Source organism: Aegilops tauschii, chromosome 5, assembly GCF_002575655.3.
Source record: "Aegilops tauschii subsp. strangulata cultivar AL8/78 chromosome 5, Aet v6.0, whole genome shotgun sequence".
Taxonomy (NCBI): domain Eukaryota; kingdom Viridiplantae; phylum Streptophyta; class Magnoliopsida; order Poales; family Poaceae; genus Aegilops; species Aegilops tauschii.
The window spans coordinates 135,244,370-135,256,681 of NC_053039.3; the positions used below are offsets into that span (position 1 = coordinate 135,244,370).

Below are 12,312 nucleotides of genomic sequence, written 5' to 3' on the forward strand. Positions count from 1 at the left end.
CTCCATTCAAATTCACGCGAGAGTTGGGTCCTACCTCAAATGGAAGTGTTGTGCATGATTAGGTATCAAGGTGTTGATAAGGAAGAGGATAACACGAAGACCCAAGCAGCCGCAGAGAAGACGAAGGGAGAAGAACGAGTGAAGCGCGAAGCTACGGAGAAGGCACAAGTCCCTGGACACCCCGTGTGCCCGGCCCTCCTTCCCCCAGGTGCCCGGGCCTCCATCCACCACCCCGGGCAGGCCCTTTGCACACCCCGGGTGCCCGGCCCCGTGTGCCCCGGGTGCCCGGCCAACTGGCCCCGGGTGCACGCCCCCCCCCCCTACTGGGAGCTGCTGCTCCACCCCCGGGTGCCCGGGCCACCACACTCCGGGTGCCCGGCCCCTGCTAGCCCGGGTGCCCGGCCACCCATGAGTAGTCGCCCCTGACCGGCCCGGGTGCCCGGACCCCTTTACCCTGGGTGCCCGAACCCCTCCGAATGCCTGCATGCATTTTTGGGTGTTGGGCCCTTGTATCCTCCTCTCCCTCACAATTCGTCCCTATGCTATATAAACACCTCCCCTAGCTCATTAGAAGCACGGAAAAGATTTAGATGAGACATTTGTGAGTTTTGCTCTTCTCCCCACCTCTGGAGATCAAGGCCTCCTAGGAGAGGATCCACTTGTGGAATCAAGACCTCCACTTTGGAGTAGACTACCACCATCAAGACCTCATATCTAAGGAGTGGGATGAACTTTATCATTGTATCTTTCTTTTGATTGTGTTTGTGAACTTGTGGATCTTGTGATGCTATTCTAGTGGATGTGTAATTGAGTATTGTTGGAGTGATTTCCTCTTGTGTTCTTGTGTATTCTTGCTCTTTCCCCCTCCAAGTGTGAAAAGATCCCCTCTAGGGTTTCACCCTACAACACAAGGTGCTTAACAATCCTCTTGTCGGGTTGGCACAAGTTTTGTTTGTGTTTTGTGTGCATGTGTTGTTGACTTGTGTAGCTTAGGAGCTTCTACTGGTTCGATAAATCTTAGTTCTTAACTGAGGGAAAATTTGCTACTTGCTGCTTCACACTTCCTCTTGGGGGAATCATAATGACTCCTGCGGGAGTAGTAACACTCCGTCGACGGCGAGACACTCATTGTGCTAGCCCTACAACGGTGGTGCTGCAAGGTCCAGAGGTGGGGGGAAAGGGTCCGAACCAGTCAGCTGTTGCAGTCGGCAGCGAGACCGACGCAGGCGGAGCTCGTCAATGCGAGGGGGGGCAACGGCCGCGGACATGGCAAGCTCGCCGGGAGGGTGCGTGGATGCAACTATGGCTGGCTGGCGAGCTGGCGTTTGCTCGCGAGGGACACCACCATGATTTTCCAAGGGAAACGGTGAGGGAGGGGAAAGGATAAGGGTACAAGTACTAATCACTCGAACGAGCGAGTGGTGTGACCGGCCGAAATTCGACCGGCGCCTATCACTGGCCTATAAGGCCTCTTCCAATGCATTGGTGCTAATGTGGGGTGCTAAATGCATTAAAAAGCTTAGCAACTACTCCCTCCAATGCATTGGTACTTAGCTTTTGTAGCTAAGCCTCCCTCATTTAATGTTTTAACACCAAAACACCTTCATGCATTGGTTGGTAGTCATTTTACATAGGTCCACGTGCTTAGCATCGTTTCCTCCTAGGGTCACCATAATGCTCTCTCTCCTCTTTAATTGCTCTGCCACATCACTTTTTTACCTATGTGGCAGTCTTAGCACCGGTACACTTGGAGCACTGGAAATGGCCTAATAAATCAGAAATCCTAGACGTACTTAAAATCCACCCGTAGCTCTAGCAAATCTCGATATAAAATGGGGAGGGTGGTGGTGGCTCAACTGAATTCCATCCCTTCCTTCCACCACGCCTTCCGCTCTCCTTCACACACCTTGCGTCCACTCAACTAGTGGAGTGGAGTGGAATGGCACTCGATCGCTCTCCTCGCATGTCAACGCAAGCAAAAGGTGTCCTCTCCTCCCATCCATCTCCACCGCACGGATGTAAAGCCACCCCAGACGTAACAAAGGGTGAGGAGACTCAAGAGGCGCAAGGGCAAAGATTCCAAGAACACACCCTACCTGAGCCAAGAGCAACCATGAGGTTCGCACCAGCTTCTGATTCTTGGCTCGCTTCGCTGCAGTTCGGCAGCTTTCTAACCAAGTTTTGTCTTGGGATTTCAAACCAAAACTTGGTTTGGGTCCAGACTCCAAATTCTTTTGTCTCCCATGTTTGTCTCTTGGAATTAAACCGTCTGGTAGCTGCTAGGGGCCAAAGACAAGAATTTTACTTTATGTTACTTGTTAGAATCTGAACTAACAAACTGCTAATTAACTGCCGTCTCTGTGTTCAAATTCCAATGCAGTGGCCGAATGGAACTGAGCGCGCAGATGTCGATGGCGCCGCCGACCAACGGCGGGAAGCGCAGGTGCTCACGGCCCGGCCTGGGGGATATCCACGAGGACATGCTGGAGCGCGTCCTCGCGCGCCTCCCGCCGGCCAGCTTCTTCCGCCTCCGCGCCGTCTGTCGCGAGTGGCGCGCGGTCGCCGCATCCCCTACATTCCTCGACGCCTGCGCGCGCGTCCCTTCCCGCCACCCGTGGTTCCTCATGCTCTCCGAACGGCCACACCCGGTGGTCGCCTTCGACGCCGCCGGGCGCTCCTGGAACGCCTGCCGCGCCCCAACGGGGTCCATGCCTGTGGCCGCGTCGGGTGGCCTCGTCCTCTACAGCGTGCTGGCCACGGGCGCGCTCTGCGTCTCCAACCCTCTCACCGGCGCATCCCGCGCGCTCCCCACGCCGCCGCAGGGCCCGGGCGTGCCGCAGCTCCACGCGATTGCCATGTACGGCTCCCCCTACCGCGTGGCGCTCTTCACGGGCGAGCTCCCTGACCTGTCCATGGCGGTGTTCGACTCGTCCGAGGACTCGTGGGAGGGCCCAATGCCGCTCGCCCGGAGGTCCGGGACCTCTTCCCCGGACGCGCCGCCCCATGGTGGCGACGAGACGGTCTACTTTCTGAGCAAGTCCGGCGACGTGGTGGCCACCAACATGAAACGCAGCTCGTTGAAGCAGTACTCCTCGGTGGTCGTCCCGTCCGAGTGCGGCGCCGTGGTCTACTTCCTGAGCCACTCGGGCACGGTCCTCGCCTGCGACACGGCGAGCCGCACGTTTGCCGAGCTGCCCCGGATCCTCCCCGTGCATTTCGAGTACTCCATCGACGTCGTGGCATGCAACGGCGCCTCCTACGCCGTCGTGCTGTCGGAGTACCTGGACACGGCGAGCCTGCGGGTGTGGCAGTTCGCGGAGGGCGCGTGGAGGCAGGTGGCCGCCATGCCGCCAGGCATGGCGCACGGGTTCTACGGAAAGAAGGCCGACATCAACTGCGTCGGGCACGGCGACCGCGTAATGGTCTGCGTGAGCTCGGGTGAGTTCAATGGCTGCTTCATGTGCGACGTGGCAAGCAACGAATGGGAGGAGCTGCCCAGGTGCATCAATGGCGACGGAGAGATCATCGACTTCCTGGCCGCCTTCTCCTTCGAGCCGAGAGTAGAGATCAACGTCTAAGTGGGTGTATGCGTGTGTGTGTTTGCACTTTGCACCCGCGCCGAAGCTTGTTTAGTTAAGGAGCTGTTTTGTTTTGCTCCTAGCTTGCTTGTTTGATTTTTTTTCATTAATGTGTTTGTTGCATCGCATGGTCTAAGTTAGATATTTGGGTGCTTCATGGAAACCAATTCGAGTCCTTGATTACACTATTGTATTCATGGGCTTCATTGATACTAAGATATTTTGCACTTCTTAATTAATCAGAGCATCTCCAGCCGAGCCCCCAATACGCCCTTCCCAGACGATTTTTTTACGCCGGCGCACAAAAATCAGCCCAGCCGCGTCCCTAGAAGCCCAATTTTCGCCGGCTCGGGCCGAATTTGGCGCCGGCGGACCCAGGCCGAACCCGACGCGCTGGGGGGCGCTCGAGGGCGCCGGGCGAAACGGTTTTGACGCGAAAGAGCCGCGGGCCCGCCGAGTCAGCGACACTCGCCTCGTCGTCCTCAGAACGCCTCGGTTTCCCGCGGGGAATCAATGCCAAGGCTGCCGCCGGTCAGCCTTCCAGTGATTCCTCACGGGGCGGCTCTTCACGGGCGGCGCGGCGACGCCTCACTCCCCGCCCCGCGTACACACGCCTCCCTAGCGGCTATAAAAAGCCCCCCGCCGCTGGCCACAGACGCTGTGCTCTTTGCCTCTCTCTCTCTCCGCCGCCGACGAACCTCTCCTCTCTCCCAGCCCCAGCCACGACAATGTGCGAGCCGTTCCCCGGCGACGGAGCGGCGGCCAACGGCTTCGGCCACCGCTCGCTGCAATCGTGGGAGGCGCACCTGCTTTTCGAGGCCAACATCCCGGCGCCTCCGGACATGCGCGCTGGGCCGACAGGATGGAGGCTCAGCGCCGGAGGCGTCCCCATTCCCCCCTGCCGGACGTCGTCGCGCGCCCCAATTACTTCGCCGGCGAGGTCGACCGCGTTCGATCGTTGCTGACCGAGGAGCAGCGCGCCTCCCCGCAGTACGCCGCCGACAACCACGAGGCGTGGGCGGCGCACTTCCAGCGCCGACAGGAGCAACGTCTCGCCTCCACCAACGGGGCAGCGGTGGTGGGGGGCGGCCGGTGGAACAACGAGGGGCGGCGCCTGTGGTGGTCCGTCCCCGGCTGGACGCTCCGCGAGGTTCTCGTGCACCTAGAGGGCGGCAACAACCCGCCGCTCACATACCCGGCGGCCGCCCCGGTCCCCCGTCGCGGCGCCGGGCAATGGATGCCCAGGAGGTTTGTCTCCGGCTCGTCGTCCTCGTCCCGCTCCTCCTCCCACTCCTCTTCCCACTCCTCCGGCTCTCCGGCGGTGTTCGGCGTCAAGGCCGAGCCCGCAGCGGAGACCCCGCTCGGCCGGCGCACCCGCTCGGCCGGCATCATCATCAACGAAGGCGGCGGCCGCGCCTCGTCCTCGGCTCCTCCCCGACTCGTCAAGCCGAAGACGGAGCCGGGGCTCCCCGTCGTGAAGACGGAGCCCGGGCTCGCCAGCGGCATCAAGGAGGAGGCGCTCGACGACGAAGCGGCCCTCAAATGGGCGCGCGACGACTGGGTCCAGGCGGAGAGGGAGCGCCAGCGCGCCGCCTTCGCGCGGTTCGAAGCTCGTCGCCGTGGACGGGACGAGGGAGGCATCTTCGTCCTCTACGACAGCGAAGACGACGACGACGCGCCGCCACCACCGATCCGCCATGGAGATGCCGGGGAGGGGTCCAGCAGGGGCGGCCGCGCCATCAAGAAGGAGAAGGCCGACGACTCCGACGAGGACGGCGGCGACGTCGGCGACCTCGCCGCGCTGATCGACTTCTTCGCCCCGTAGATGCCTTTTTTATAAATAATTTATGTAAACGCCAAACATGTTGAATATGAATGTCTAGTTTGCCGAACTTTGCCGAATTCAGATTTTTTAAAATTAAAAAAAACGTGTCTGGGGCGACCCAGGGGCGAGCGGCTGGGAACCCGCTCGCCCCCATGCCGATTTTTAGCGCTGGCTCGCCCCCGGGGGGCGCGTAAAAGCGCCGCCTGAGGGGCCAACGGCTGGAGATGCTCTCAGTGTGTCAAGTCTATGGAGAAGTCCGACGCGTTGGTTTGAGGACTGATGATGATGACTTTGTAGAAAACCTCGACGGTGCTCCTCTTCTTGGCATGGGTCTTGTGGATAGTCAGATTGGCCGAGGTGCTCCATCTTTTTTGTTCGGCTTTCCACAAATTAACCGGCCAAGTCTCTTCTAACCTTTTAACCCTAAGGACACAACTAAAAAAAAAGATCTTCATAAATCCCGAACGTTCAGATTTTAAACATGTCAACCTGAACTTTTTTCATGGTAATTCTAGTTGACTCGAAGTGGCAAGTTTAGTTCGCAATTGTTTGCGAATTAAACTTGCTACCTCGCCTCAATTAAAGTTGTCATGAAAAAACTTTCGGGTTGCCATGCTTTTTTTTGATAAAGGGGTTGCCATGCTTAAAATCCGAACATTAGTGATTTATCATTTCCGGAAAAATATACTTGGGGTGAAACAACGCTTCTGATCCCATATAATCATCTCAGGAAATAGTTTTAGCTATTGAACCACAAATGTTAACCAACTTCCAGTTCTTACAATGTACGCTAAATCTTGAGTCACTATTTTGTACTGCGCAGGAAGCTGCTTCTCTGGTCGGGAAGATCTCACTTGTTCAATCTTTTTCTTTTAGGCCCACATCGTAGTTCTACGGTAAAATTTCGTTACTATAAGAAGTACTACTACGTTACAAAGGGAGGGGGAAAAGAGAGAGGAAAGCTAACAAAAGAAGTGTAAAATAAAAGAAGGAATAAAGGAAGAAAACTAACATACTACACACTATTGTAGTACCAAGTAAAACTTTCTTGATCTACCTTTCTTTCTTTCTCTTAAGTGCAGTGCATGCAGCAGCAGCAGCAGCAGCTTGCCCATGCAATGCAAGAGCTCTCCAAAAGTCGTCACCTTTGCTTTGGAAGGAGGCAGTGTGGCTTCCACTGAGGAAAGAGCGATCATAAGAATTCCGTAGAGAGAGAAAGAGAATCCATCCATGTAATGTAGGGGCATCATGCCCTGCGCTGCTGCATGCTGCTGGGTTTCCTTCTTCTGTCCCTTGCCCCCCTCCACCGCCATGCTTGCCGTGCAGATGTGCTCGGAGTAATGCCGCTTTCGCTTGCTTGCTTTGATCTTGGGCCGATCGATCATGGGACCATGCATGCATGCCGATGCCGTGCCGGCCTGCTGGACGGAAAGATTGGCAGCGGGGAATGATGGCGCGCGCGGTTGCAAGCCGCATCATGGGAGGGTTGACAAATGTGATAACAGAATTCCTACACAATCATCACGTCGTGTCCGTTTTCGGATTTCCACTCAACGTGAAAAGTAATTAGCGTGCCGTTCGATCTCACGCCAAAGAACGCGGTTGATGGAGTCGTACTCGCGGCGATTCAAACCGCGGAAGATCCGATCTAGCGCCGAACGGACGGCGCCTCCGCGTTCAATACACGTACAGCCCGGGGACGTCTCCTCCTTCTTGATCCAGCAAGGGGAGAGGAGAAGTTTGAAGGAGAACTCCAGCAGCACGACGGCATGGTGGCAATGGAGCTCGTGGTTCTCCGGCAGAGCTTCGCTAAGTGCTACGGAGGAGAAGGAGGAGTTGGAAGAGGAGAGGGCTGCGCCAAGGGAAGGGTGTGGCTGCCCTCCCACCCCCTCACTATATATAGGGGGAAGGGGAGAGGGGGCTGGCCCCTCTAGATGGATCTAGAGGAGGAGGCGGCGGCCAGGGGAAACCCTAGATGGGTTTGGGCGCCCCCACCCCTTAGGAAACTTGCCCCCCAAGCCGGGAGGGGCGGCTGCCCTAGGGGTGGCGCCCCCACCTCTCCTGGTTACGTGAGAGGGGTTGGGAGGGGCGCATAGCCCCTTAGTGGGCTGGTTTGCCCCTTCCCCTTGGCCCATAAGGCCCCCAAACGCTTGCCGGGGCCTCCGAAACCCCTTTCGGACATGCTGGTCATAGCCTGGTACCCCCGGAACAATTCCGGACTCCAATACCCTTTGTCCAATATACCGATCTTCACCTCCGGACAATTCCGGTGCTCCTCGTCATGTCCGGGATCTTATCCGGGACTCCGAACAACCTTCGGTAACCACATACTATTTCCCATAACAACTCTAGCGTCACCGAACCTTAAGTGTGTAGACCCTACTGGTTCGGGAACCATGCAGACATGACCGAGACACCTCTCCGGCCAATAACCAATAGCGGGATCTGGATACCCATATTGGCTCCCACATGTTCCACGATGATCTCATCGGATGAACCACGATGTCGGGGATTCAATCAATCCTGTATTCAATTCCCTTTGTCTATCGGTATGTTACTTGCCCGAGATTCGATCGTCGGTATCCCCATACCTCGTTCAATCTTGTTACCGGCAAGTCTCTTTACTCGTTCCGTAACGCATGATCCCGTGGCTAACTCATTAGTCACATTGAGCTCATTATGATGATGCATTACCGAGTGGGCCCAGAGATACCTCTCCGTCATACGGAGTGACAAATCCCAGTCTCGATTCGTTCCAACCCAACAGACACTTTCGGAGATACCTGTAGTGCACCTTTATAGCCACCCAGTTACGTTGTGACGTTTGGTACACCCAAAGCATTCCTTCGGTATCCGGGAGTTGCACAATCTCATAGTCTAAGGAAACGATACTTGACATTAGAAAAGCTCTTAGCAAACGAACTACACGATCTTGTGCTATGCTTAGGATTGGGTCTTGTCCATCACATCATTCTCCTAATGATGTGATACCGTTATCAATGACATCCAATGTCCATGGTCAGGAAACCATAACCATCTATTGATCAACGAGCTAGTCAACTAGAGGCTTACTAGGGACATGTTGTGGTCTATGTATTCACACATGTATTACAGTTTCCAGTTAATACAATTATAGCATGAACAATAGACAATTATCATGAACAAGGAAATACAATAATAACCATTTTATTATTGCCTCTAGGGCATATTTCCAACATGGATGTACTTCTGGAGGGTCTCCCCTGGTTGCTGCTTGACGCGGCGTAGGTCACCCGCGGCCGGGGGACGGTCGCGAGTGCCCTGGAAGTTGGCGACGAAGCGGTCGCGCATCTCGTTCCAGGAGGAGATGGAGTCATGAGGCAGGATCAGGAGCCATGAGCGCGCGCCATCCTTGAGCGCCATGGGGAACCAGTTCGCCATGGCTTTCTCGTCGCCGTTGGCCGCCTCGATGCTCAGCTTGTAGAGCTGCAGGAACTCCGCGGGGTCGGGGGTGCCGTCGTAGCGAGGAGGCAGATCCGGCTTGAACTTGCCCGGCCAGGTGACGCTACGCAGCTCGGGGGGTGAAGGCACGGCAGCCTGCCATGGTCACCGGGGCCCGCCTTGGAGGTGGAGCTTGATCTTGGTGCCCGCGCGCCGCCACGGCAAGCGGTGCAAGGCCTCGCCGCGGCAAGCGATCCTGACGTGGCGGTGCGGGGAGCGGTAGAGCGTTCTCCTGCGGCCGAGGGACTTCTTGACAGCTTCTTTCTTCACGCGCGGGTGCTTGGCGTGGCGGGTCGCGCCGCGGAGCCGCGCGTCTCGGCGCTAGGGCGCCATCTTGGTGCAGAGGTGGTGGAGGCGCTCCATGAGCCACGTCACCCGTGGCCGGCGGAGGGCGAGGCAGCGAGAGGGACAGTGCAGGGGAGCCCCCTGCGGCGCTGACGAGCTCGGCGATGCAGTCCCGCCAGTCCTCCTAGAGGTCGTCGATGGGGCGGTAGCGCAGGAGTTCGCGCGCCATGCACAGCGCGGCCTGCGCGTCCGTGGGAGCGCGACGGGCGTGAGACGACGAACCGGCCGGGGTCAGCGATGGAGTGGTGGTGCGGCCATCCCGCCGCACCGAGGGGTGCAGCGAGGAGGCTTGCTGCTCGTTCCCCGCCGGGCCAGTGACGGTGTTGGCGGCAGGCGACGGAGAACGACGGGGAGGCCCGCCGACGGGGGCCGTCTGAACGGCGAGGGCGGCCCGGCGCTCAGTGCGGGCGCGACGAGCGTCCGACATGGTTGTCGTGAAGCGGTGAAGCACGGATCGACGAGAAGAAGGCTTCAGCGCACCCCTACCTGGCGCGCCAGATGTTGGATTTCGGGTTCCGGCAAAACCCTTAAGGTTCAAACACTGGGGTGCGCGCGAAGATCTCCCCCTCACCGATCACGCCCTCACACGCTTCGCGGTGTTTAGGCTAAGCACGACGAACTCTCAACACACGAGACACAAGATTTATACTGGTTCGAGCCACCGTTGTGGTGTAATACCCTACTCCAGTGTGGTGGTGGTGGATTGCCTCTTGGGCTGAGAATGAACAGTACAAGGGGAAGAACGGCCTCCTGAGGAGAGGTGTTCTTGTGCTTGGTGGGTGTGAGGATGGATTGGATCTAGTCCAAGATGAGTTGGTTGAGGCTCGGTTCGAGTTGAGATGCCTCCTACTGTGGTGGCTAATCCTATTTATAGAGGCCCTGATCCACTCCCCAAATATTGAGCGGGAAGGGAGCCAACAACGGCCAATTTGAAAGGGGACAGCTAGTACAGCTTATCCTGACAAAAGTAGTCTTCGCCTGCCAAAGGCTCTGGTGGTGACGCCGTCTTGGACTCCACGGTGACCTCCGTCTTGCCGTCCTGCTGGTCTTGGTCTCGTTGCACCGATATGGAAACCTTTGCTTGATGCCTCGGTACTCCTCGCCTGCGCTTGCCTCCTTAGCACCAAAGAGGAAGCAAGGACATTGTGCGCGCTGGCGCCCGCCTGGCCTTGGTCGTCATGGCTCACGTCATGAGATCCTCGCGAGGTTTGCCTTGCCTTGATCTCTCCGCCCCTCGCGAGCCAGCCTGGTGAGGCTGCTCCCGAGGAGGTCTTGTGTCGTCCGCCTCGCGAGGGTCTTGTGTGCTTGTTGGTGAAGATGGGTCGTACGAGCCTGCTTGTGGAGCCACGCCGTGGGCCGCAGGCAAGCAAGTCTGGGGACCCCGTTTCCAGAACGCCGACAACGACAAACGCCAGCCGGAAGAGACGAAGATGAACAATAGCCAAGATGGATTTGCCGGTGAAGAACCCGCGGCGCAAAACGCATGTATTCTGACTCACAAACATGGTGACAAACACCCCAACACTCACGCACATACTCCCTTCGTCCGAAAAACTTGTTCCAAACTTGTCTCTTAAATAGATGTATCTAATATTAATTTGATGATAGAAACATTTATTTAAGAAACAAGCTTTTTCGGATAGAGAGAGTATGTACAAGGACTAGACACTACGACTAACTACGTCGACGCGAGCCCCGAAACCACCACGGGCACACCCACACGAGATATCACTGGAGACTACATTGTTTCTCCTAACTACTACTCCTCGTCACTCTGTGGACACACCACACACATCTTATATAGCCTCACGCATGCACAGCCGAGCAACCACTAAATACATGCAGGGCACCGCGTGTGAGACACTCTCTGAACGGCCACACTTGATCCAGCCATGCATGTAGCTAACGACCACCTAACAACCTGCATACTAGATTATGGCTAACATGTCGACCTTGTGATCGTCTCGGTCGGTTACGACGGGTGGTCCGACGTGGCGACGGAAAACTTCTTAGATCATGACGAACTTTTTTTTAGTACACCTAAACGTATCATATTTTTATAAAAGATAGAAATCAATTACAAGATACTACAACTTGCTGCGAAAAACAAGTGCAGTTTGAACTTCACCCTCCACGGCGACGAGTACAAACACAAAAGAAAAGAGCCTGCCCTAAGCCAATCAACTAGTCGCGTCACACAAAAACCGATAGCCTCGAATAGCAACAACTCCAATCGAATTCCCTTGCCAACGCACTACCACCCTTGAATGTCTAAGAGGAGACGGCGAGTGAATAGCGGGACTCGGTCAGCCCTGAGAAAGCCATCGTCTTGGAATCATCGGCAGCTGCATACATAGCGCCCACGAAGATCGACTCGGGCAGCGGCAAGCACCGGAGAACCACAGACAGAAACCAGGCCAGGTCTCCACATGCGATGCTCTCAACAGAGTAACGACGCCACACCACCGCCATCTCCGGTCCTGCAACGGACAAAGCTTTCGCCTGAAGACCACAATCTGATCAAGGAGGGGAGATGCCGACACACTCGGCGACGCCTCCAAGGAGGAAAACGACACCCACGGGCGCCGGCGCCACCAGCTCTGGAACGAGCAGGATTTTCATCCGAACCGTCGCATCTCTCCCACCCCCATCAATAGATTGGCCAAACTGTCAGAGTCACACCGCCGCTGTCGCAACACCTCGCCACCATGTCCAGACCATCGCGGTACATCGCTCTCGCACGGCGGAGAGCAGCCTGACCACCAACCAGCACCTGCACGGTCGCGGAAATCACCTCACCATCACCCATCCATCCTCAACAACAGCCAAGCTCCGCTGGCACTCCATGCCACTGCTGCAACCTGGAGCCACATAGGGCAGAAACCGGCGCGCTGAATCGCCCACGCGAATGCGCACGCCCACCATGGTGCTCCACTGTGCGAGCCCCTGCTCCGACCACCAGCATGGAACCAACGCAAATCCTGGCCACGACACCACCAACACCACAAAGGGTCCGCCTTCCTTCGAGACAAGTTGGCGTCGACAAGAGCCACCATGCGCGCCTCGGCCACCGCAGCAAATCCC

The 12,312-nt window shown here is 56.9% G+C and overlaps 1 protein-coding gene across 1 annotated transcript; it reads left to right on the forward strand.

Moving 5' to 3' along the window:
- Positions 1 to 1,885: 1,885 nt before the first annotated feature.
- Positions 1,886 to 3,817, forward strand: LOC109759172 (F-box only protein 13-like). Its single transcript, XM_020318000.4, has 2 exons — positions 1,886 to 2,118; positions 2,381 to 3,817. Exons 1-2 carry the CDS (start codon positions 1,940 to 1,942, stop codon positions 3,576 to 3,578), a joined length of 1,377 nt encoding a protein of 458 aa, XP_020173589.1. The 5' UTR covers positions 1,886 to 1,939; the 3' UTR covers positions 3,579 to 3,817.
- The last annotated feature ends 8,495 nt before the right edge of the window (positions 3,818 to 12,312 follow it).

What these genes read in the sequence shown, in the direction of transcription:
- LOC109759172 (XM_020318000.4), top strand. Translation starts at nt 1,940, where the DNA reads ATGGCACTCGATCGCTCTCCTCGCATGTCAACGCAAGCAAAAGGTGTC. An exon ending in GAGCCAAGAGCAACCATGAG is followed by an intron (nt 2,119 to 2,380) that starts GTTCGCACCAGC and finishes ATTCCAATGCAG; the next exon opens with TGGCCGAATGGAACTGAGCG.